This window comes from Leptodactylus fuscus, chromosome 6 (genome assembly GCF_031893055.1).
Source record: "Leptodactylus fuscus isolate aLepFus1 chromosome 6, aLepFus1.hap2, whole genome shotgun sequence".
Lineage (NCBI taxonomy): Eukaryota > Metazoa > Chordata > Amphibia > Anura > Leptodactylidae > Leptodactylus > Leptodactylus fuscus.
In genome coordinates this window covers 173,870,098-173,898,039 of record NC_134270.1, presented here as the reverse complement: position 1 = coordinate 173,898,039, position 27,942 = coordinate 173,870,098, and the positions used below count along the sequence as shown (strand labels likewise).

The window sequence follows — 27,942 nt, the reverse complement described above, 5'->3', positions numbered from 1 at the left end:
ACATTTTAGTGTTCGCTCATCTCTAATTGTCATACCTTACATATTCTGTACTCTCATCATCCTAAGTTATATCCTGTATTACACTCCAGAGCTGCACTCACTATTCTGCTGATAGTCATCTATAACCATCCTAAGTCTATTGAAACAAGTGAAGGGTTAAATGAGCATTTACCTTTGGTTCAATGTGCACCTTAATATGAGTTTCCACGTTGGATAACCATATCAGATACCTCAGTAGGTTTTTCTGCAGTTCAGTGGGAGATCAAATTTATCACCTTGACCAAAAACAAATATTAAAGCCAGTTGGACGTGACCATGTGCTAACCAGCTGCCACGCATGAATGACTTTGGCGGCCCACGGGGTCACATGGATTTGTGGATGAACATGTGACCCTGTCATCCACAAATATGTGTTTGGGCCCGTAGAAATGAATGGGTCAGTGTGTTACCCGATACCTCACTGACCATTCATACAATTGTCTGCATGGTGGTTTAGACGGATGACAAACTCGGACCTTCTGGATACAGAACGATAATGTGACGTTTTCAACAAAATGTCCAGCGACACCATAAGAAGGATTAGTATTTTAATGAAAAAGCAGTGCAGGAAAAATATATTAAATATAAATCTGTCACATTATGTCTTCAGTGTTCTACATAAATGGATATAAATAAATGGTATAGATTCTGTATCAGATATACATAGAATTTCACCAGTATCGGAACTCCAAAAAGTTACAAAAATTCTCTGACAATATTTGATATTTGACTTTAAAGTGACCATAATGGTAGGCCGAGTCATGTCAACTGAAGACAAAGCTTCTGAGATAAGGTCCTAGAAATGTCAAATCCCTTTCTCCAACACCTTCAGGAAGCTCCTGGCTCTAAATAGTAAATCTCGTCCCCCACATTCATATACATAAGGTCCTGTAGGGCACATGGAGATTCAATAAGGAACCACAGACGTCAATATGGTCAGGTGTCGTCCTTATTCTGAATACACTGAGAGGGTGGTTAGCATGACCAGGAATGGTAGCAGAAGTACATTGTATCTAGAAGATTCCCCACTGTTTTTGTTCTTCATGTCTTGGAAGTCGGTGATGGAACATCCACGGAAGGCAGCTCCCCCGCGAGTTTTCACCATGCTCTCAGAGGCACAACCAGCTACTGTGATGGTAGACCCTATAAGAGAAGATATTAGACAAACACTGGTTATCACCTATATACAATATGAGCCAAATCTATAGGAGACCGGAAAGAGTGTTCAACTTGGCCCACCACTGGGACCATCACCACCTGGGATGTCAACAGAAGTTGAGTAGTGCGTGCTGCTCCAGTCATTTCAATGGATTTACCAAGCATATCCAAGTGTTCTTGTGGTCCCATTGAAATGACTAGAGTGGTGCATTCTCCCTTCAAGCACCCCATGTCTTATAATTGGTGGAGACCCTGTGGTTGGACACTCACGATACGAAAGTTGCCTTCTATCCTTTGGATTAATTGAGTGCCTGATGAAGAGACCTAGTAGTCTCGAAAGCTTGCAATCTGTCATCATTTTTGCTACCCATGAAAAAGGTATTAACTACTGAAGACTCTCAATCTTTATGTCTCATGTCAAGTATCTCATGGGGCTAAGTGTCATCATCAAGATGGCAGATGGAACCTAGCGGAGGACCAGAAGACTGGTGGTAAGTAATGGATGTGAAGGCAACCCAAGCCTGGCCAAGGCTCCTTGACACCAAATCAGCGAATCAGTGACCTTAGAGGAAGGGATCCGGGACGTCACAGCTGGCGAGCAGTTCCACTTTAAGAAGACATTGGAGCAGCAGGACCAAATCGTGGTGGGAGGACACCGGAGCACGGGAAGAGGTGAGTATGATTCTTTTTCACCTCCCCTAGGCAATTTGACAACCTACTGGTGGCCAGCTTGGGCTGCTCTCTTGTATGTTTGGTAGAGATGAGCGAACACTAAAATGTCCGAGGTTCGAAATCCGATTCGAACAGCCACACACTGTTCGACTGTTCAAATGGATTTTGAACCCCATTATAGTCTATGGGGGGGAAATGCTTGTTTCAGGGGTACGCAAAATTCGATAAAATTATACTTACCAAGTCCATGAGTGACGGTCGGGCTGGATTCTCCTTGAAGTCTTCTCCCGGTGCAGTGCCCCTGCGGCGTCTTCTGGATGGAATTCACTCTGCCTAGGCATCGGGGCCTAGGCAGAGCCGACTGCGCATGCGCGGTCAGCTCTGCCCGGCCCGACGCCTGAGCAGAGCCGACTGCGCATGCGAGGGCATGCCCGCGCATGCGCAGTCGGCACTGCCTAGGCCGGATGCCTAGGCAGAGTGAATTCCAGCCAGAAGACGCTGCGGGGATGCTGCACGGAGAAGACTTCTAAAGGTAAGAGAAGAACCAGCGTTGATTGGCAGAATGTATAGCATTCTGCCAATCAACGCTGGTTCTGCATCGAACCTTAAACTTCGAACAGCTAGTAGTGTTCGATCGAGTACGAGTATTTCGAATACCGTAGTATTCGATCGAACACCTACTCGATCGAACGCTACTTGCTCATCTCTAATGTTTGGCCTAAACTTTTATACATAGATTTAAGTTATAAAAAGTTACTGTTACGCAAGTTAAGAAATGAGAAGTTACGCAAGGTGTGACCTGCACTTGTATACGCTTCCTTGTCACAATCACATAATCCTACTGTTGTATTTCATTGTTTCTTAAACATCTGTTGAGAAATCCTAAATTTCCGATAACAAATCCTACAATTAAGATCTATTTGTTGCTATAATTACTACAAGCTATTACACGTTACTCCGAATGTTCGGTTAAGAACCGTATAATCGAGGAGATGAAGGCTAGTCATTATGACCCACGGCTCCTGCTTAAAGGACAGCTCCAGGTGTATTTGTAACCTTCCATTCATGTCTTTGGTAAACTACCCATAGCATAGACAAATGGATCTTTACTAGGGTTGAGCGATCGGGATCGGAAATGTTCGGATTCCGATCGGCGATGAATTCCGATCCAGATCTGTTCCAGCAGATCGATGTCGGAGGTTATTTCCCACAATGCTTGGCTACGGACCAATCATTGTGGGAAAAGCTATAGTATCTAGAGATGAGCGAGTACTATTCGAAACTCCCGTTTTGAATAGCACGCACCCATAGGAGTGAATGGAAGCGGCCAGTATGCAGACTTTGCTGGCGTCCGACCGATTAACCCCCTGCATGTTGGCTGCATCCATTCATTACTATGGGAGCGTACTACTCTTCTGTTTCCTCCCTGCTGTGTTGTATATTCGGCTCTGCTACATCTGAGAGCCAAACTTCGCTCAACTTACCTGCACAGATCTGCTGCCACTGGTCCGATCTGATCCTCTCTCATTGACATGCCTTCAGAGGGCCCTGCACCCCCTTGCCTGCCTAGACTAGTGTTAGAGATGCTGGGAGAAGGCGGGGCTTGTGGCTTAGAAGAGTGTGGATGGGTATTGGGAGGGGAGACGTGAGTGATACACTCACGACTCCCTGCCCACACTCTCCTAAGCCACAACAAGCCCCGCCTGCTCCCAGCATCTCTAACACTAGCCTAGGGAGGCGGGGGCGCGCAGGGCGCTCTGAAGGCATGGCAATGAGAGAGGACCAGACTGGACCAGCGGCAGCGGATCTCTGCAGGTAAGTGGACACCAGGAGGGCTAAGTAGCCGGGGGATTTTTTTTAATCACTACACAGCGTGGAGTCCTAAAATTGAAAATTGATATTATCATCATCAAGTCTGTCTGGGATGACATGAAGAGGGAGATGGATTGGAGCAAGCAACATCCACAGAAGATCTGGGCTTAGTTCTCTGAGATGGCGCTTCCCTGCCCAGTTCCTTCAAAAACTTCAAGCATTGGTGAAAGGTAACGGACGATCACACCAAACATTCATGGAGTTTACTTCTTTCTTTTCTTCTCATTCACTTCAGTTTGATCATTGACAGACATAACCTATTAACCCTTATATTTCTAAAACGATTTTTACTTTGCAGCATATTAGCACAACTGCCTAAAACTTTTGTCACTCCCTGCCAGTCGTGTATCGGCCAGGTTTGTTTGCTCTCTGCATATTTTGTCTTTTGTTACTAAACTAATGCGTGCAAACACCTTGTCATCCATAATATATGAGACCGGATGAAACATGTTCAAGTGCAGAACAGAAAGATCCAAAAGCAAACAAGCCGGGAATAATCTATCACTGATAGGCAGGGGGTTGGGATTTATTCACATATAGTGATGGAGCTATGATATATCGTATCTACCACCTGGCTATTCTAAGCATGAATCGATGCAGTAAGTCAAAGTCACTACTAAATACAATGAAAAAGGATTAATGAAAACCTCTATACACTGTATTGAAAGACAAATTATTAAAAATTGCAGTTTTCACCCTGACCAGTAGGCGGAGCTGTGTGCTGGAGACTGTAAATCCTCATTACACCCAAACTGTAAATGTCACATAAAGATTTAGAAAAATATATCAAGGCTTTGTAGGTTAAGGCTCTGCTAAACATCTGCTTTATGTCTCCTATTCCTTTCATACCATGGGAATGTCCTCCTTAATTCATAATCCTCTATTATCTAATGATATAATACAGTATATTGTACATTGCATAATTATATTGTTCAAGGGCTTTTCATGTATATCTACAACCCTGAGTAAGTCTAGTTATATTGTATAGATATATTGTACTTGTTCTAGATGTATTGTCTCGTGTTTATTGTATATTGAAACATGACACAACATGAGTAAACTTACATACTGTGCAAAAGAAACCATACAGAGTGCTTAATAATAAACTATATACAAAGAATAGAACTATGGCACTATAATACTACTTTCTATACACAGTAATATAACTGTAATACTGTCCTCTATATACTATAATAAAACTACTATAATACTACTCCTATGTACAAGAATATAACTACTATAATACTACCTCCTATGTACAAGAATATAACTACTATAATACTACCTCCTATGTACAAGAATATAACTACTATAATACTGCCTCCTATGTACAAGTGTATAACTACTATAATACTACCTCCTATGTACAAGAATATAACTACTATAATACTACTGCTATGTACAAGAATATAACTGCTATAATACTACTCCTATGTACAAGAATATAACCACTATAATACTACGCCTATGTACAAGAATATAACTACTATAATACTGCCCCTATGTACAAGAATATAACTACTATAATACTGCTCCTATGTACAAGAATATAACTACTATAATACTACTCCTATGTACAAGAATATAACTACTATAATACTACCTCCTATGTACAAGAATATAACTACTATAATACTGCTCCTATGTACAAGAATATAACTACTATAATACTACTCCTATGTACAAGAATATAACTACTATAATACTGCTCCTATGTACAAGAATATAACCACTATAATACTACGCCTATGTACAAGAATATAACTACTATAATACTGCCCCTATGTACAAGAATATAACTACTATAATACTGCTCCTATGTACAAGAATATAACTACTATAATACTACTCCTATGTACAAGAATATAACTACTATAATACTGCTCCTATGTACAATAATATAACTACTATAATACTACTCATATGTACAAGAATACAACTACTATAATACTGCTCCTATGTACAAGAATATAACCACTATAATACTACGCCTATGTACAAGAATATAACTACTATAATACTGCCCCTATGTACAAGAATATAACTACTATAATACTGCTCCTATGTACAAGAATATAACTACTATAATACTACTCCTATGTACAAGAATATAACTACTATAATACTGCTCCTATGTACAATAATATAACTACTATAATACTACTCATATGTACAAGAATACAACTACTATAATACTGCTCCTATGTACAAGAATATAACCACTATAATACTACGCCTATGTACAAGAATATAACTACTATAATACTGCCCCTATGTACAAGAATATAACTACTATAATACTACCTCCTATGTACAAGAATATAACTACTATAATACTACTACTATATACAAGAATATAACTACTATAATACTACTCCTATGTACAAGAATATAACTACTATAATACTACTCCTATGTACAAGAATATAACTACTATAATATTACCTCCTATGTACAAGAATATAACTACTATAATACTACTCCTATGTACAAGAATATAACTACTATAATACTACTCCTATGTACAAGAATATAACTACTATAATACTACTCCTATGTACAAGAATATAACTACTATAATACTACCTCCTATGTAAAAGAATATAACTACTATAATATTACCTCCTATGTACAAGAATATAACTACTATAATACTACTCCTATGTACAAGAATATAACTACTATAATACTACCTCCTATGTACAAGAATATAACTACTATAATACTACTCCTATGTACAAGAATATAACTACTATAATATTACCTCCTATGTACAAGAATATAACTACTATAATACTGCTCCTATGTACAAGAATATAACTACTATAATACTGCTCCTATGTACAAGAATATAACTACTATAATATTACCTCCTATGTACAAGAATATAACTACTATAATACTACCTCCTATGTACAAGAATATAACTACTATAATACTGTTCCTTACATGTACTAATACACCCGCTATAATACCGTGCTGCTTCTTTAGGACTAGGTTATGTTTTTGATGGGGCAGATGTTGACATAGTAAATGTTGCAATAACTAAGTAATTGTTATTATTGCTAAACTAATTGTTTGTTATCAATGTAATCTGTAGCTAGTCATTATGTAGTGAAAGCTGACATGACATCAATCTAAGGACAGGTATAACAGGACACAACAATTATCTATGGTGACATATTAGTGGTGGAGATACATCAGACATCGGTGTCCCCAGCCCAGTAGCACTAATGATAGGGTTCAGGAATACAAATGTAACTGAGGTTGGAACATGATCTGATCTTTAGCCTCGGGTGCCATTATCGTGCAGGACATGATTGGAGCTCTGGTTCCAGTCACTTCTTGTTAAGTTACAAAACATACAATTACTTTATTTTCAAGTGGAGCCGTCTTGTAAGGTGGAAACAACATTCTGCTGTTGGGGTGGTTGTATGTACCTTACCCCTTTTTCTACTAATATCCTAATTTACTGATCTTGCCTAATTTCCTATTTAACCCCTGTCTTGCTAATTTTACTTCTTCCGATTCCACCTGGGCTTATGGCCTTGACTACTGGTATTGTTCTTCTTCAGTTTTGGCCATACCCTCCTGTTTTTGACCCTGGATATTTTATTACTGTCTTCTGGTTTGGTTCTTTGTCTTCATCTCTGCCTGGTTCCTGACACTATGGGGGAATTTACTAACCTAGCTATGCCAGTTTTCTGGTGTAGATGGGTGTAAATGAGGCACATCTTTGGTGCACAGCCCTTTGCTGCACCATAGACGCACCACATTTTCCCTTGAGTCTTTGCTCGCAACTTTTATGAAAGTGGACAGATCAAGGCAGACACCACGGCAGGCTTGGGTGGGGTGCCTTGGCCCAACAGCTTTACTAAACCAAAAAGCTTGGAAGTAGAAATGAGCGAACAGTGAAATATTCGATATTTGTTTCGAATAGCCCCTCAATATTCGACTATTCGAACGAATATCAAATCCCATTATAATCTATGGGGAAAAATGCTTTGTTTTAGGGGATCCCACCATTCGACTCAGGAGAGTCACCAAGTCCACTATGACACCTCAGCAAATGATGACAACACCTCTGGAATGCAACTGGGACAGCAGGGGAAGCATGTCTGGGGGCATCTAACAATCTCAGATGTAGCAGCATTGACACAGCTCTGCTACATCTCAGGTGTAGTAGAACTGTGCGCTCAACTCTGCTACATCTGAGATGGGACCACAATGTTGACTGCTGTGGACCGATCTTAGACTTCACCTTCTCACAGACGAGCCTCCGGCAGAACCAGTGTGGATTGGCCAAATGCTGTACACTTTATGGCATTTGGCTAATCAACTCTGGTCAATGCATTCCTATGGGAAAAAGAAAGTTCCCGCTTAACTCTGTGCTGTGTCAACTCTGCTACATCTGAGATTGGACCACAATGGAGACTGCTGTGGACTGATCTTAGACTCCGCCTCCTCCGGCAGAACCAGCGTTGATCGGCCGAACGCTGTACACTGTATGGCATTCGTTCAATCAATGCTGGTCAATGCATTCCTATGGGAAAAAGTCAGCTCCCGCATATCGCAAGCTGACAGGGATCCCGACCAGATAGAGCCCTAAAGAGCCGGGTGAGTGACATTTCCCCCTAAATAAAGGTAATCCCTAGCTAACCCTGCCTGTACATCTGTCCCTGTCTCACAATCACATAGTTCAAAGTGTCATATGAACCGAATCTGAAATCCATCATTCGTATAAATTGGAGGTCACCTGGTTTCAGCAGCCAATTACTTTTTCCGATTTTTTTTTCACTGCCTCCGTTGTCGTAATTCCTGTCTCCCCTCCTCTGCACAATTATTGGTGCAAAAAAAGCACCAGGGAAGATGGGAGGGGACACATTTTTAGTGCATTTGCTGTGTGGTATTCGATTGGAATAGAATATCTCAAACAGCCTGATATTCGATACCAATACCAATTTGATCGAATGCTGTTTGCTCATCTCTACTTGCAAGAGATATACCTAAAACCTACACCAGTTTCTGACCAATCTTGGTTCCTGGGAGGGTGCCCGAATAAGAGACCAGAGATACCTAATAACTCAATGCATCCTTCCCCATTAACACTGGTGTACAGAATGGCCGTCCTAATAAATTTCCCCCTTATCCTGGGAAGTTTGTCCGTCCTTTCGGTGGTCTTTTGTGAATCCCTTGGAGGAGTCTTTGGCTCAACGAACTGGAGCAGTATTGCAGATGTATCAAAGTTAACTTTACTTAACTTTACTTTCAGCAACGTGATAATTTGACAATACCTTATCACAGAAGACACCAAAAGCCAATGAAGTCTTTGAAAATGTTGCATGAATATTTTTTTGCCACAGTAGGACAAAAAAATTGTCCATCCCGGGGCCACACGGTGGCTCAGTGGTTAGCACTGCAGCCTTGCAGCGCTGGGTCCTGGTGTTCAAATCCCACCAAGGGCAAAAAACCATCTGCAAGGAGTTTGTATGTTCTCCCCGTGTTTGCATGGATTTCCATCCCATATTCCAAATAAGACATACTGATAGGGAAAAATGTACATTGTGAGCTCTGTGTGGGGCTCACAATCTACATTTAAAAAAAAAAAAAAAATGTCCATCCCAACCCCTTGGCTTAGCCCCACACCCAGCTGGAGACAGAGCTGATCAGCAGGAGATTGACAGCTTTGTTTCTTTGTGTTGGAATCACAGTGGAAACGTTGCAAACATTAAGGGCAACTCTAACATCTCTTACTTACATTCATCTCTAGGTTCAGTGTTTAACCAAACACGATCTGATGATCCCTATAACTGAACGAACATCATTTCCCTAATGTTTCATCTATGAACGACTTATCATGTGCCAAGAATTTGCAAGATTGTGTCCTTTTGATGTTTCGTCCCGGTCCTGCAACTTTTTATATGTGAAGATTAATAAATGTTAAATTATAACATTACAACAAGATCTAAACATCTCGGACCTTGACATGGAACGTCCGGCGTCCACCCTTTCCTACAAAACATCAACAAGACCCTCTCTGTGTATACAATTGGTTCCTACTTGGCAAAATTTTAAACCAAATCTAAATTGCAAAAACATCTTAGGTTGTTGAAAGATATTCAATTAAGTGTATTCAATAGTGAGTCACCGGTGCTACAAAATATTCTGATGGAACAAGAAATTACACATTACATGGTGTATTGATGTCGGGGAATAACAAAGGGTCACTGGGGATTAATCAGCGAGAAGTAAAGGTCAGGCGATGGTCAGTTCCACTCTTTGTTAGCTTATGACAAATGGTGGAGACATTGGAGGAGGCCTGACCTGTGTCCTCTATCTGAACCTCATATTTGAGATTGTCTTAGATATGGGCATGAAGTTGATTTCAATAGAAGCTTATCACACATTTTTGGTGTTTAAACTTCTTCTGAGCTTACTTGGAAGGCCAAAGGGATCCTATCACTCACACACAATTTGTTCTAGGTACCACGTCGGAATAGCCTTAAGAAACCTTCCGTCGTCTTCTCTGCGCCGCCGTTCGCCTATAATCCCGGTTTCTCTTGGCATGCAAATGAGCTCTCTAGCGTGGCCTGTGGCATGCCCACAGGCCACGAGAAAATAGCCGCTTGCACAGTATTGTAAGCAGCCATTTTCTCGTGGCCTGTGGGCATGCGCAGTCTGCTCTGTGCAAGGCCGAAGCCTAGAAGTCAGAAGAAGAGGATGAAGAGGATGCTGCTGACGAAGATGGAGGTGGCGCTACAGAGAGTTCTCTCATAGCATTGGGTACACCCCCAGTGCTGTTTGAGTGCTGGGGCCCACCCCCAGTGCTGCAAGAGAGCTCATTTGAATACCAAGAGAAACCGGGATTGTAGGCGAATGGCGGCACAGAGAAGACAACGAAAGGTAGGAGAAGAATAGCTTTTCTTAAGGCTATTCCGACGTGGTACCTAGAAAAAATTGTGTGTGAGTGATAGGATCCCTTTAAGAAGTTGCCACAATCTTAAGAGTTGATTTCAACAGTAACTAAAAACAATAAAGGGGGAAAATAAGAAATATGACAATTTTTGGATTACTTAGACTGCAAAATAGCATGCCTCTTACCTCCTTCCCGGGTGGCTAGATAGTGGACGCAATGCTCTTCGCCTCCTGTGCAGTTTACATGGGTTTTCACATCACAAGTTTGAGAATTTTTTGCAAAACATGATGGACAGGCCATCCCATTAAATGTAGAATTTCGCTGTTTGTCTGAAATTTAAAAAACAAAAATGGAAATTAATGAAAGAGTACATCACTATTTTAGGCTCAGGTATGGAGACTGGTGGGATGTTTTCTACACTAAGGTCATTGTTTTTGCCAGTAGTAGGGTTATCAACGTCTACAAACCCTTTCACGACCCTTCAGCACCTTTGAATTTTAAGGTCAAGGTTTTGACCAATAATCACAATGGCACAAGACTGAACATTGTAAAGACTTCCATCGATAGTAGGTTCTGCAAGTGGGGAAGGAATATACCCAATGGTCATACTCCAGAAAAGAATAGGTCTACAGATGAGTGCTCTCTAACCTTCTACTTTCCAGCTCTCAAGGTATATTGGAAGTTGTATTTTTGCAATTGTTGAGGACCGACAATATGGAGACTACCGGTCTATGTGTAGGGTATGATAATGTGAGTAGACACAGGAAGGGAAGCCTATTTCGTACCTTTATAGGAAATAACACAATAGGTAACACCTACATCATGCTAAGACCCACCCTTCCCTCATTCACAGAAGAAGACATGAAGTACATACAGTCCATTGTGACATTGTTGCAGAAGTCCTGGTCACAGCACATTGTGGTGACTCGCACGTGGAATTCCTCTGTGGTTAGAGTCGCAGGATGACTACAGTTGTAGACGCTACCGCAGGATTTCTCCAGGACTGCACTTTTCATTTCTCCTAAAATAGAACAGAGTAGAATGAAAATATCTGGGTGAATCTACTGGATGAAATATTTGTCAAGCTTGCAAAAATTTTTCTAGAAGGAAGACCTACTACTGGGTTTCACAAACCCCGTTTCCTCTGCTTTTATGGTATGGTGGGAGTGACGTAGAGACATTTCCCCTTTGACAATATCTTGGTGGTACTGTTATTCCTTGCAAAGCTCCTGCTGATGTACAGAGTCTTAGAAACAACGTCCCATCACAAAAAGTATCCAAAATAATGCTCTTACAAGGAAGATAACCGTCAATGTTGACCCATTAAGGGTCTTTTCACACAGATTTTTTTGGCAGTGGATTTTGACGCAAAATCCGCCTCAAAATCTCCTGCCAAAAATGGCTCCCATTGATTTCAATAGGAGACGCTCGCTTCTTTTTTCCACTAGCTAGTAGCGAGATGACTCTGCTTGCTGTGGATTCTGCAGCTGACTCAGCCACGGCGTCTGCGGCGCAAGACTCCCTCCCGATTAGCCCATTCCACTAATGGAGCAGAATGCCGCGATGGGATGCCAATGCAATGCACTGGCATCCCGTCGCGGCTAGCCGCGCAGAATGTTTACACGTGGAATGCAAATTCTGCCGTGTGAACATACCCTAAGGAACCTTGAAACATGACAAGGGATATCAGACATACCAGCTCTGTTGCAGAGTTCCTTCCCCTTGCCATTAAAGAGTAGGGTACTGGTTGTTTGGGTCAGATGTGGTCAATGTAGAACTGAATGGTACTGGTTTTCCTTTTGGGGTGTAATGGACAGCGGGCATTTAGCCAACATGTCATAAAACCAGTTTGTCTTAGGGTCACTCCTAAGGGAGTTTTCTAAGTGACCCTATACAAGGATCTAGACTAGAGATGAGCGAATAGTATTCGATCGAGTAGGTATTTGATCGAATACTACGGTATTCGAAATACTCATACTCGATCGAGTACCACTCGCTATTCGAATGGAAAAATTTGATGCAGAACCAGCTATAGAGTCGGCCAATCAACGCTGGTTCTTCTCCTACCTTTAGAAGTCTTCTCCGCGCAGCGTCCCCGCGGCATCTTCCGGCTCTGAATTCACTCTGTCAGGCATCGGGCCTGGGCAGAGCCGACTGCGCCTGCCCACACTACAAGAAAATGGCCGCTTTGACTGTAAGTGGCCATTTTCTTGTAGTGCGGGCATGCACAGTCAGCTCGGCCCAGGCCTGATACCTCGCAGAGTGAATTCAGAGCTGGAAGACACTGAATTCAAGTCCTCACTTGTGGACTTGGTAAGTTCAATTTGATCGAATGTTGTGTACCCCTGAAACGAGCATTTTTCCCCCATAGAGTATAATAGGATTCGATATTCAATTCGAGTAGTGGAATATTGAGGGGCTACTCGAAACGAATATCGAATATCGAGTATTTAACTACTCGCTCATCTCTAATCTAGACTAGTGATGGGCAAGCCTTGCAAAACTTGTGCTGTGCCCACATAATTTGTTTCAGAACCAGAAGTGCTCTTACTATACACTGGTGTTTCTTCAGGCTCCAGAGTCTAATAATTGGAGGCCAGAGAAGGTGGAGAACTATGACAAATATACTCACCATCCTGGGCTCCATCTCAGCACCCAACCTTCTTTTTTAGGTGGCCCTTGGTCTTCTGGCCTTCTGCATGATGTTGATGTCCTCAGATGATCACTGAAATCCAATCACTGGCTTCAGTGGTGACCCAGGGCCCATGACATCATAAAGGAGGCCAAAAGATACCAGGGAGGCATGGGGAAGCATGTCAGGGGAAGGAGCGTCAGGCAGTGTATGTGGATGGAAGTGTGGGCAGGCAGGGAATGACAGCATGTGGAGAAGGTAACTTGGCTGCCATGTCTGCTGGGAGATGCAGTAAACAATAGTGACCAACACCCATTATACCATATAAAATTATACAAAGGATGAAAGAACATATCACATGCAAAAATAGAACAATTGACTTTGTACAGCAAATTCTTAATTTTTTTTTTTTGAAAATGATAATTTTCACAATAATCTAGAATTTACTGCTATTAAGCATTCACTTACCGTTAGTATCTTTAAGAGACGTCTCGGTGAGGGTCATCATACAGCGATTTTGTGAAGATTTACACGTCTCATAGTGGCCGGAACAGCTAATTTTGTTGATGCCATAGCATACTTCACACTGCAGGGCGGCAGCTGAGGGAAAACAGAAAATTAGAGTAAGTTTCGATAAATTGGACAATGGTCAAAGACATTGCTAAGGATCAATATAAAATTCCAACAATTCTGCTACTCTATCGTTTCAGTCTTGTGAATAGTCAGACATGAACCAAAAAAAATTTCATTTTCATTTGAACATAGAATTTTTGAAGCAGAAAAGAAAGTTTCTATGGGTAAACGTATGAGCCCTTCAGTGAAAGGATAGGCTCATAGACTTATAGAATATCTATAGAGCATACCATGTATTTCAGAATGACTGTGATTCGGTAGAATATTGTAGTGGACACTTGGAGCATAGAAAGTGGAAACATCAAAAAGTCCTGGATGTTCCAGGACGTAAATAAAAAAAGGCCCAGTCCAGAAGATCCTCCATCCTAAGAGGGTGCATGAGCCTAAATATAATATATGACCAATGTTGTATGCATCCAATAGGAGGCCAGATTTGACATCTATACAGAGGCGTGGATGATAGGTCAGGTAAGGAGATCTCCAGGTTTCTGGATTATTTTTCAGAATAAATACACCTAATCAGTTTGTGGTTTCTGGAAACATTGTTTCAGACATGTATATACAAAGTAAACCTTTCCAAGGCACCTGAGCACACCGGACTCTTCTGAAAGGCAACCCTTTTGTAGAATGTTTTGAACAATGTGACCAACACAATGGAATAGATTCTGGCAAAACACAATGCAAATCTAAGATTAGTTAAACCAGCTAAAGCCATCTGTGGCTTCCTGTTTACTAAGGGACCATGGAAACGATCTACCTTGGGGCAGTTTACACAAGATTACGATTCTTTCAGGGTTGCGTGAAAGCTATTTAGAGTATTAGTAATATATTGGTATCAACATATTTGTCCTTCCTTAGCTTTCCTCTTGGCTGGATATTTCCAGATATTTGGTTCATGACATGACACATAACAAAAAACATGACTTTTGATAGTCCGTCAGAAGATGTTTATCCTACGTGTCTATGTATGGCCATCTAGTTGGTGTGACATGAGTTGCAGCTTTTAATGTCTTTTGCTAGCATAATTATTAATTGAGTTGTGGACCCATAGTTATAAAACCAGTAAGACTTTGGGCAACCTATAAGTGAGTATTGTTTCCTGGTAAAGGATCTGGACTTTGCTGGGGGAGACTTCTAGGTTGCTACCTAGCGAAGTGGTCCCAGTATTGGTAGCAGTTGGCCCAATGGGTGAAGCATCAGGGGTTCGGGCTAGAGAAAGACAAGGTACAAGCAGGTGGTCAGGGCAGGTGACAAAGGTATCAGGCAGGACAAATAGTCAGATATTGATAGTGAGGAGCCCCAACACCATCAGGAACACCTACAATTAGGGATGGTAGAGGGCTGAGTACAGGGTAGGGCCGGCAAGGATTGGTAGAGTGCATCAGCTAATGTATTTAAGAACAGAGTGCCAGTGTGATACCCTTATGGGTGCATGTAAGAAGGAAGAGGACGATTCCAGATGGTGGTGGAGAACACCAAGTGGATGGGAACATGACACAGAGGAGACCTGGCAGGTACTGACGCCGGGAAGAACAGGGCGCCGACAGCAGTGCACCGTCACTTATATGTATTGAATTGGTTCTATGAGAAATTGAAATTCTTAAACAAATTCAGGATAAGATAAAAGTAGGCCCAGAGGCTTCTCTTATATTGCTAAATTCCACATACAGCTCCAAAGCTCCCTATACGTGACAGCTGAGGCAGCCACAATTTTAGGATTGCACTTGACCAATGGTATTCTAGAGTGGGCATTCCCTTTAACCTGAAGCTTGAGTAATCTCAGACAGACGGGTTAATGGGCATCTAGTGTGTTATAACTCTATCGCACAAATAATAGTTGTCAGATGGAATATCCATAGCAGCCGGATTGTCAGACATGACTCAGCTCAGAGAGGGTTCACAACTCCATAAATCAGATTTATGACCATAGTAAAAACGTAATAGGCGACAACCCCTGCCAGCTGAGAAATATTCCCTTTACCCACTTCATAGCAAAAAAAAAAAAAGTCAACAAGTCAAATTCTTGCTTGACAAGGCGAAGAAAATATTGTAGAGGAATGAAGCGAATGCCTCTGGTATACGATGGCGCCTTGCCAGGCTGCAGACACGTGCTGTGGTTCCCCTGAGCTTGGCAGAGCAGAATTCAGGAAGTTAGTAATTCTGCTCGCATGTGCCAAGAGCTAAATAAATTCCACATGTGTCTCATATGAGCTCAGTATTATACCGTAGAATGGTGAAAATTAATAAGAATACATGACTGCGAACAAGCAGCCGGTCACGTAGCGCTAATCAGATGAATAATCCCTCGATGAGATAATCTTTTGATGCTTGGTAGGCACAATTGTAGAAGGTGTGATCTAGGAACCCGGCCAAATACTACCTACAAACGCTATAAAACTGGTCTATACAGATGTAACAAGTTGTAACAAGTCAGGTTCAATATGAATTTTTCAAAAAAACCCAGAAATTTTGGGGGGTTTATTCTCACGGATCATTATTATATTTTGAGGCCTGTTCAGATCCCTGGAGTATTTGAAGAAAAGACCTGGGAGGGGTGCAGAAAAATAATAGACACAGATACTTACCTTACTGGACTCCCTTAGAGTGTCTGGTGCTCCATTAATGCCCTCTACTGACTTCCTGGGTGATGTCACCGGCCACTGGAGGACTACTGAGGCATGTAATTGGGCCTCAGTGGTCGCCCACCACATGGTAGCCCAGAAGAGATGAAGGAAGGTAAGTGGGACATAGCTATTGGAGGGTGCAGAGGTAATAGATGCTACCAGGCCGTAGGCCAGGGGTGTATTTATTGGGACAGCAGAGTTCTCAGCTGCCACAGGGCCCGGGACATTAGGGGGCCTGGTGGCAGCTACTATCGCTGCATATTTTCTTTTTTTTTCTCAATAGGCTGTTACTTCAGCAGTTAACAGGCCTTATTTATTTACAGATCCTGCCTCTTGCTCATGGCCTCCGGCACTTCCCCTTTTGCGGAGGTGGCAGTGAGCAAGAGTTGGGATTGGTAAGTAAGGCCACAGGCACGTGTACCCCACAAAAAACTGCTATCATTATACTCGAGGATCTTTTCAGATCCCAGAGTATAATGATTGTTAGGCCAGGAGAAACGAGGGAATATAAAAAACACTGATATTACACTGATATTACTGATACCTCTCCTGGGCTCTGGAGGGCCTCGGGCCCACTTGGTTACGTCCCAGATGTCATGTGAGCTAGGCTTGCATCCTTATGCATCACAACGCAAGCCCAAATCAAGTAACGTCTCTTCCATCATTGAAGATTTCCGACATCAGTGGGGAGTGCGCCGGAGCCCAGGAGAGGTAAGTAACAGTGTTTTTTATTTGTATATCCTCCCTTGGGTCTCCAATCATTATACTTTGGGGTCTGCAAAGATCCCGGAGTATAATAATCGTTTATGGGTGGTCCACAATGGGGTATAATACTGTGTGCAGGGGCCACTATGGGGTATAATACTGTGTGCAGGGGCCACTATGGGGCATAATACTGTGTGCAGGGGCCACTATGGGGGATAATACTGTGTGCGGGGGCCACTATGGGACATAATACTGTGTGCAGGGGCCACTATGGGGGGTAATACTGTGTGCAGGGGTCACTATGGGGCATAATACTGTGTGCAGGGGCCACTATGGGGGATAATACTGTGTGCGGGGGCCACTATGGGGGATAATACTGTGTGCGGGGGCCACTATGGGGCATAATACTGTGTGCAGGGGCCACTATGGGGCATAATACTGTGTGCAGGGATCTAAGTGTTTATTATGTTTCTGTACTTCCCTTGAGCTTCTGCAAGTGTCATGACATAGACATACTTTACATGACCACTGCGGCCCAATAACAGGCCTCAGCATTCCCCCGAGGCCCATGACATCACCCCAGAAGATGCTGAAAGACAACCAACAAGGACCTTAATGGAGTTCCAGATGCAGCCAAGGAGCCCAGGATGGTGGGGGATTATCAGTATAAGTGTATATTATTCTGTGCCTCCCTTTGTGCATCCAAGTATTATACCTTGGGATCTGAAGAGACAAATTTGTCCCAAACTAAGCGGGTGGGTGAATATCAGTAATATTCACAAAAGGAATCTCACAAGTTTCGCTCATCTCTATGTTCTGGCCAATGGTTGTCCATTGGAGTCCTAATAACCTAAAGGACCTAAAGGTCTCAATAGAGTCAATTCCACTTCAGGTAAATTTTTTGATGCTCAGATAGTTGATCATCCGAGTGTCCCATGTTAGGGGTTGTCACATGTTCGTCATCTTACTTTCCAAAGTCCACCCTCCAGTTGCAGATCATCGCTGTATACACTCCAGCTACCTCAAGAGACTATTTATGGTTCTGTGCATCGAATGGAGAAGGGCAAAAAAGAGCTGATGCAGGTTTTCTACACCGTAGGTGGGTTCTACTCAAAGTTCATTCCACCATGGTCTACTGAATATTTGATAGAGTGATACAGTTGACAAAGTTCAGTAAAGACACAAGAACATAAAGTCCAACCTTCCTTCCTATGGGTGACAAGGACAGTCCACAAGTACCACCCTTGTGACCCATAGGAAGGAAAAAATCCCTACAATGAGGATTGCCCAATGTTAAGCAAAACAATTCCTCCTCGACTCCAAATATGGCCGAATAAATCTCTGACCCATCTCCAGAAATCTGGATCTCATAACTCTCGTAATTTGTGATAGTATTGCTTTCCAAAAAAGTCAGCTTGAACAAAAAAAATAAGACAGGACGAGATCTTGTGGCAGAAAGTTTTATAGTCTCGCCGCTCTTACCGTTAAGAATCCCTATCTATGGTAATAATGTAACGTTGCCGCTTGTCATGACGAAAGGACTTGGTGTAAGAAGATCATTGGAAGGATCTCTGGACATTCATAGATCTGTACATTGTAATAGGTCACCCTGTAGTCAGTGGAGTAACTATAGGGGTCACTATCACTGCAGCTGCAATCAAGCCCAAACGTCAGGGGGGCCCGCACGTCTCCCTAACCCACAAGTGCTGGGGATTCTTTCTGTCTAATGATCATTTCATTGTAAATTGGTGACCCCTGCCCTCTGGTGCACTGGAATGAGACACATAAAAAAGATTTATGATGCAAAGCCTTAATCTGTCATAAAGGAGATAATTAACCCTTCAAAGGCAAAAAATAGCAATGGTTCAACAGTATATAACCAAGAATGGATTCTACCATGGAGGCTGTGGCTTAAACAGGGACAAAATTGTTATGTGGGGGATGGGGATGTAAAGCTTATGTGTACAGATATATTGTGAAGGAGTCTTTGTGGTAAGCTGACCCTGAATAGAGAAGGAAACAGAAATGTAAACAATTTCAAAATGTAGAGATGGGACATGAATGACAGCTGTGAAGAGAAGTTGTGCAAGGTCTTAGTTACACCCCGGCCTGTAGTCGTCTTTATTCCAAACAGAAAAACTCCAAGTTTAATAACCCATCAATTCCTCCAATCACCCACCTCCTTATTTACATTGTTTCCTTGTTTTACTGTAATATTTTGTAATGTCAAGATTCTGCACCTCCCACCTCAGCAATTCTCCCAGGAGGTATAGACACCATGCTGGGCAGTTCTTCGTCCTCCAGCATGCTATACACGTCTTTAACCTACCAATACTTGTTTCGTACTCAGGTTCGGCAGCTCTGGTCACCGATTCTTTTAGGGAGGAGCAAGTTTGGTATGAATGACACATTAAATTGGTTTAAAACATAGTGTAGAATACTTAGAGATCCTAAGAACCTAGAATACTGTTAGGGCTCCTAGGAACCTATCTATAAAACATAGTGTAGAATACTCTTAGGGCTCCTAGGAACCTATCTATAATACATATTGTATAATACTCTTAGGGCTCCTAGGAACCTATCTATAATACATATTGTATAATACTCTTAGGACTCCTAGGAACCTATCTATAAAACATAGTGTAGAATACTCTTAGGGCTCCTAGGAACCTATCTATAAAACATAGTGTAGAATACTCTTAGGACTCCTAGGAAGTTATCTATCCAATTTCAAGCTCTCTAAGGCAAACAAAGCCAAAGATATACCAAAGTGAAAAGCGACATTGTTATACTCTGAAGTCTCTTCTGATCCCATAGTATAATAGATAGAGGATCAGGAAAGGTGTGAAAAAAAAAATATATTCACTTTCCATTAACTTTCTTGGGTCTCCTCACGGCATCTGGCACCTCTCTTGTGATGTTTTTCACTCTTCTGTGACATCATCAGCTTGGAGGTCACGGCCATGGCCTGTAATAGGGCCATAGTGGGTACATGGGCAAGCTGAGCGCCATGATGTCATGATGCTTAGCATGCCTGGAAGAACACTGAGGCTCAATCATAGGTCTCAGCCCTGAAACTGTACCGATAACATCACAGAAGAGCGCCGGTTGTCAGAAGGAGTGTTTTTTGTCAACTTCCCTGGGCCTCCACCGATTATACTCTGGGGTCTGAAGAGAATGCCATTTTAGTTCATCTAAGGCAAATCTCCAATCAGCATTTGTAACAATTTTGAACATTCGTAAGGAACCCAAATCAATTCGCCAATCTATAGTAAGGATCTGGTAGTCTCCCTGCGGCAACATGCATGGCCTGAGATGAGAATTAAAAGGGTGGAAAGTGGTTAGGGGACCCTGTTGGCCCACACCTGCTGACTGTTATAACACAGTGGCTTGGAGATATTATGATCCTATTACAATAGGTAATGTGTTAAATGTAGTTTTTTTTCATGGAAAAGAAATTTGAGAGGCCAAAACCTTATCTGCTTCAAGAGGAAACCTAAGAACAATATTTCTTATAGATGAGCCACTTCTGTTATTGTTTTTAACCTTCTACACAGACCTAACCCTGAATAGTCACATTTCACACCCCGTCTGTAGAGTGACGACACCTTTCAATCATTGCTCAACCTACAGTAATTCCTCAGAATGTTTCATTGCAGATGACTCAGGTTCCTCTCTAGGACTTTCCCGGTCAACAAGGGCATTTACCATACAGGATACCATGGACCTCAACTTATATGACCCAGGAGTCATCGGAGGAGGTCCGTATCTTGTCACTTCTTACATACACAATAAACTAATTGTAGGATCCTCTTCTCTTCGTATAAGTGGTTGTCAAAGTAAAGCTAAGAATCTGGTAAGACCAGTGGAAGCAGTGCTGTGTAAAAAGCTCAACCGCTTCCGGTAACCATCAATGAGTTTCTTACAATGCTCTGCCACAGTGCCATGGGCTTTAAACTTCTTGATGACAATGCTCACAGTAGACACAGGAACATTCAGGTCTTTGGAGATGGACTTGTAGCCTTGAGATTGCTCATGCTTCCTCACAGTTTTGCTTCTCAAGTCCTCAGACAGTTCTTTGGTCTTCTTTCTTTTCTCCATGCTCAATGTGGTCACACAAGGACACAGGACAGAGGTGGAGTCAACTTTAATCCATTTCAACTGGCTGCAACTGTGATTTAGTTATTGCCACCACCTGTTAGGTGCCTCAGGTAAGTAGCAGGTGCTGTTAATTACACAAATTAGAGAAACATCACATGATTTTTCAAACAGTGCCAATACTTTGGTCCGCCCCCTTTTTTATGTTTGGTGTGGAATTATAGCCAATTTGGCTTTTTGACAATTATTTTTGTGGTTTTCCATTGAAGACAAATTAAATGAAGATAATAATACCAAAGAGTTTGTGATTGCAATCATTATCTGGAAGAAACTGAGTATTATCTGACAGAATTGCAGGGGTGCCAATACTTTTGTCCAACATTGTATAAAACATTCTTACTCTGTAGCATTTTCCCACGCCTGCCTAAAACTTCTGCACAGTACTGTATGAGGGGTTTTTTCTCTATACTTAGCCAAAGTTGCATAACCTCAGTTCTTGATCCTACAGGTTATCCTTTTTTGTATCCTTCATACAGTAGAGGTGACATCGGTTCATGAGAAAACTTCCTAATGGCTTTGTGGTCTTTGCCGCTAATCCCCGAGCTTCTCCAATGTTTTCCCATAAATTCTCCAGAAGATAAAAGGTACAAAGAATCATTCATGTTCTATTATTCATCTCTCATTGTGCCGGCTGCCTCATCCTGTTATTATCCTGTTATTATGTATAATTCTCACCGGCGTACCTTTAAGCTTTTGGGCTACAAGGAAAAGTCTGGAACCAGCCACCACCCAACCATAATGTCATTGTGTCAATTTTAATGGCTATCTCTTCTTATGTGTAGAGGATCTTTGGGGTCTGATGACAAGTCCTACTGTACTGTACATCTCCACTCCCATCTTAGCTAGGGCTTAGCTGTGAACCACAGGATCTTCTCAAGGAGTATAGAGCTCCAACTAGCAATCGCTGGCCAGAACTACAGAAGAGTGAATGTTGAAGGATTTGTTTTGCGAATATTTGTAATGTTTACCTTGGGGTTTGGTTTTAGATAGAATTTGCCCAGTCCAAGCTGGAAGTGATATTATTACAGTATATTGTGGCCTCCTCTGGCCCCTTGAGTAACAAAATGAGTCCCAGGATCACCCCGTGGCCTGTGATGTCACAGAAGAGGCCAAAAGGGGCTGTGTAGTGGACACCAAGAGAGAGTCCAAGAGGTAAAGGATGCAAAGGACCAGAAGCATAGGACTGCGCTTCACCCATTAGGTTCAAGATAGCTTCATAAAACTTTATTGAACACAACGCGTTTTGGGTCTAACTGACCCTTTCTCAAGTGTACAAGAACTGCTTATGAGCTTATAGGGTGATGGCAGACACACCCTAGTGCAACTCCATTACTGCAGTTCTTGTACACTTGAGAAAGGGTCAGTAAGACCTGAAACGCGTTGTGTTGTGAACCTCAATAAAGTTTTATGAAACTATCTTGAACCTAATGGGTGAAGCGCAGTCCTATGCTCCTGGTCCTTTGCATCTATTCACACACCATCGGTGATTGGGTACTGTAGCTCAGAACTCACCCAGGGAGGAACCCCCTGTTAAATGGTTCCGGAGCCCAAACGGTTGTTGTGAATTACACAAGCCGACCAGGTGAGAGCGATTCTTATATTGGATTGTTGTACATCTTCTCTAATTACTACACTATATACAGCGCGGTGCTGTCTTTCTGTTTTTTATATACAAGAGGTAAAGGAAGGTGAGTTTCAGTGTTTTTTATTTTTCCAAACCTTCCCTGGGTCTACGCTTAGTATACTCTAGGGTGTGAAGAGACTATACAATGTAAAACGCAGAAAAGAGGCCACAGCAATCGATTTCATAGTGTTGGACAACCCTTTATGGCCATAGAACTACAGGAGCGTACTGCGCATGCTCGCGTACACAGTATTGTAAGCGGCCATTTTCTTGTAGCCGGCGGGCATGCACAGTCGACTTTGCCCAAGGCCTAGAAGTCTGAAGCCAACCTGAGGAAGAAGATGCGTCAAGACCCCGTTCCTGAAGAAGATGGAGGCGGCGCTGGAGAGTTCTCTCGCAGCATTGGGTAGCATTCTGCTTACCTGTCCTTGCTTTACCGGGGTTCTGATGTGACATCCACTTTTCCAACTTCCCCGTTAATGTGACTTGTGCCGGGAATCTATGAGGTTTGTGACTGGGCCTCAGCAGTCACATAGGGCATGCCAGAGTCAGGACACTCTGAGACAAGTGTCCTAACATCAGCACTGTCCTCTGGTGCCATTGACACCTCCATGGAGGGCTGGAGAAGCCAGAAGATGACGCGAGAGAGGCCACAAGAGGTAATCGAAGGTGAATATCAATATTTTTTTTATTTTTCTGGTCTTCCCCTCCCCCACCCCCAGCTCTGATTATTATATTCTATGATCTGAAGAGGCCCAAGAATGTAACAATAGCACTTTGGCTGGGACTGAACATAAAACTGGAGGAAGAACCTTGCAAATATTCATGAGACTAATCTCGCAGAGTTCACCCGTTACTTATGACCGCCATGTAGAAGTGGTATAAGTGTATTAACATGCTGCATACAAGAAATAGTTCAGTGACACATTCAGCTCTGCTACGTCTGTTTACACAAGTAGCTTTTGCTCTTTGTATCGGAGCAGATGGTGGAGGGCTTGGATGCCACTGTAAGATAACGCAGATAATGGAAGTCTACCGAGCGCTATTGTTTACATAGGATTTTTGTCAGCTTATGGATTCAAGCACAAGAGCCATCTCCATATCTATGTAAACCTTAGTAAACCAGTGATAGAACAGATCTATATATATATACAGCTCAGCACTTTGTTTATACTTCACATTCATCGAATAAATCTTCCCATTCTCGGCCCGCGTAGGTTTGCCTAAACATATTAAAGAATATCTATCCTCATTATATACTGAACATAACACCGATCCTTCATATACTACGCAATACTATAGATGATATTCTTGGATCTGGGTAATGTGTCCCTATATATACACAGTTACCGTAGAACCTGCTTTCTGGCAACCTCTCAAAATCTGTCCCAAAAAGGTTTGTCCCCTGGCTGCTCACCCCTGTGTAGCTGCCAAGGACAAAAATACAGCACAGATACAAAAGGTTCCGATAACCAACTCAATATGTCGGTTATGTAACCAGTCTTCAGTCAGTCAATACAAGGTTCAAGATCAGATATAGCAGAGCAAACAGGGGACATGTATAGCATGATATGTAGTTCTATATAGGGGACAGAGAGATCTACTGCTTTATCCTAAGCCCTTATCCCTTATTTTTGGATCTTAATCAATGACCACCATTTTTTTTTAACACCGTCCCATGGACATTGTATAAACAAGTTACAATGTGTAGTCACGTGTCCGTTTGATGGACGGAAGAAATGGACTATGTTCTATAGTTGGACACGAAGATCCATTGGAAATCAATGGGTGTTTTTTTAAATGGACCTCAAAACAGACAGACGTACAAGTTACATCCATTACAAATGGACCAGTAAGAAAAAAACATGAAGATCAAGGACACCGAACAAAGACATGCAAAACAACCAATAAAAATGGACCAATTTGTCAAATTTTCACGGGCGAGAAACAGATACAGTTATCTCTCAGATCGGAGTTTGGCAGAATTCCATGTGTAGTCTAAGTGACATATTCAGCCTTGTTACGTCTCCGTAACTTTCTATACCTATAAGTCTACGATTACTTGAATTTATGCAAAAAGGAAAAATAGCAAATTTCAAAATTACTGTAAGTTCAAAATTTGATTCCAATTTTTTCAAACCAAACCAACAGTCAAGAAATGATTAGAAGGCAGCTCAAGTCGTCTAATAAAACCTTAGGAGACCTGGTCGGTCGAGGCACGCCTCATTACCTGCTGTTAGTAGAGCAGAACAGACTACGAGCACGAACATCATGGAGCTTCTTCCCTCTGCAGATGAAGAAGGTGCCAAGTGTCCAGAGCAGCTTAATGTATAAAGAATCTTAGGATGATTTTGCAGATCTTTAAGACAAAGTTTCCATGTGTCAGCCTATTTCTTCCTCGCTCCACCTTGTATGTACCACAACAAACCGCAGTCTTCAACCACAATACACCTTTTTTCTTTTAATCCCCCCTGGCGACGCTCGTAGATGCCCTTCTTTGACAAGATCGAACTGGCAAGAGCTCTCGACTTTGAAACTTTTCCAGGTAGGTTGAGGTGACGAGGAAGAAGCACGTAACACGAGTTTGCAGAAAACAGACTTCTTAAAAAAATCTTCGACTGGCAGGTGCTTCAAGTCCAAAGTCTTTTTGAATCTTTTTGACCCTTTTAAGCCCAAGCAACGAGTGAGCAGTAGACAGATGATGAACTGGATGACATAGGAGGTCTCGAGAGCAAGTGCACAGAGAGCGAAGAGGGAAGGAAGGAGACTTCAAAAAGAGTAGAAGGGACAGCGCTGCTGCTGCTGCTGCGTAGGAGATAATCACTGTTGTTCTGGTCCCTGGTTAGGAAATACACACACCCCTGTCTGACAGGAGCGAGTTACGTGAGCCAAATGTGCACGTCTGGGCAGGCTTATATGTGGTGTATCATTAGCTGAAAATTTAACACTGACTAATCAAGCCAAGGGGCTGTAGGTCAAATGTATAGAAATCGTGCGGGGCAAGGAAAAAAGAGCAGAAATTGATGTTTTTGTAAAGATGCATTTAGACATTGGGGCCAATTTATTACGAGAACATTTCTTAGTCCAGTTTTCTGACTTGGCTTAAGTTTTATTAGTGCATGTATTTATTTTGTAATTAAAATTTCTTATACTGGTTCACAGATGTATCACAGTTTTCTAGGTGGAGGGTGGAGGTCTATTGTTTGCGACAAATTTATCAAAATGTCCGAAGTTGGCTTCTAAACATATTGCAATAAATTTAGAATTTTTGGTGATTTCTTTAAAAGCCAAATTATATTTTATTACTTTGTTACAATTTGTTACTTTGTATACTATAATGTTGCATTTCTCTGTACCAAACTTTTTTTTAATCCAATGTCCAATATCCTGAAGACCAGGGGCAAAGAAAACTCATACATGAGACTCCCCTCATTAAAAAACATACTGGAATATTTTATATTTTAATTCCATAACTGTCCAATAACCTAGAATATCTGATAATCCAGCACCAGGAGAAGTGTCTGGACTACCTATAGATCCTCTGACCAGGGCCTAACACAATAATGGTCCAGCAGAAGACACAAATTTGAAGGATGCTATGGTATGTTTCTTAGGTGTTTTGGGAAGTTGGACCCCATATTGTGGTGGACCAAAGAAACTTCTATTCGACACTGGCCAGGATTTGAAATTGAAGGAAGCAGTTGCCTAGGAGGGGTACTGAAAAGGATACAATTATGAACTTGTAGATAATTACCGACTAGGGATAGGCAAAACTTTCAAGATTCATTTTCAGGTTTGGGTGGTTCAGCACCAAGTATTGTTTCAGGTTGAACAAGTTTGGTACAAACCACATATTTAATTGTATTAAAACATTGGACTTCTAGGAACCTATCTATAAAACACATTGTAGAATACTCTTAGGACTCCTAGGAACCTATCTATAATACATAGTGTAGAATACTCTTAGGGCTCCTAGGAACCTATCTATAAAACATAGTGTAGAATACTCTTAGGACTCCTAGGAACCTATTTATAAAACAGTGTAGAATACTCTTAGGGCTCCTAGGAACCTATCTATAAACATAGTGTAGAATACTCTTAGAGCTCCTAGGAACTATCTATATAACATAATGTATAGAGATGAGCGAACACTAAAATGTCCGAGGTTCAAAATCTGATTCAAACAGCCGCACACTGTTCAACTGTTCGAACGGATTTCAAACCCCATTATAGTCTATGGGGGGAAATGCTCATTTCGGGGCTACGCAAAATTCAATAAAATTATACTTACCAAGTCCACAAGTGACGATCGGGCTGGAAGTCTTCTCTCGGCGCAGCGTCCCCGCGTCTTCTTCCGGCTGGAATTCACTCTGCCTAGGCATCGGGGCCTAGGCAGAGCCGACTGCGCATGTGCGGTCATGCGCGGACATGCACAGTCGGCTCTGCCCAGCCCGACGCCTGAGCAGAGCCGACTGCGCATGCGCAGTCGACTCTGCCTAGGCCAGATGTCTAGGCAGAGTGAATTCCAGCCGGAAGAAGACGCGGGGACGCTGCACAGAGAAGACTTCTAAAGGTAAGAGAAAAACCAGCGTTGATTGGCAGAATGTATAGCACTACTCTAATAGTGTAGAATACTCTTAGGGCTCCTAGGCACCTATCTATAAAACATAGTGTAGAATACTCTTAGGACTCTTAGGAACCTGTCTATAAAACATAGTGTAAAATATTCTTAGGACTCCTAGGAACCTATCTATAATACATAGTGTAGAATATTCTTAGGGCTCCTAGGAACCTATCTATAAAACATAGTGTAGAATACTCTTAGGGCTCCTAGGAACCTATCTATAATACATAGTGTAGAATACTCTTAGGACTCCTGAGAACCTATCTATCAAGTTTATAGCTCGCT

The 27,942-nt window shown here is 42.0% G+C and overlaps 1 protein-coding gene across 1 annotated transcript; it reads right to left on the bottom strand.

Annotated features, from left to right (window-relative positions):
* Nucleotides 1-570: 570 nt before the first annotated feature.
* On the bottom strand, nucleotides 571-25,851 carry LOC142209852 (phospholipase A2 inhibitor and Ly6/PLAUR domain-containing protein-like). The gene is made up of 5 exons (XM_075278896.1): nucleotides 25,264-25,851; nucleotides 13,758-13,889; nucleotides 11,532-11,678; nucleotides 10,843-10,986; nucleotides 571-1,182 (listed from the first exon to the last, which is right to left on the bottom strand). Exons 1-5 carry the CDS (start codon nucleotides 25,304-25,306, stop codon nucleotides 989-991), a joined length of 660 nt encoding a protein of 219 aa, XP_075134997.1. The 5' UTR covers nucleotides 25,307-25,851; the 3' UTR covers nucleotides 571-988.
* Nucleotides 25,852-27,942: the final 2,091 nt, after the last annotated feature.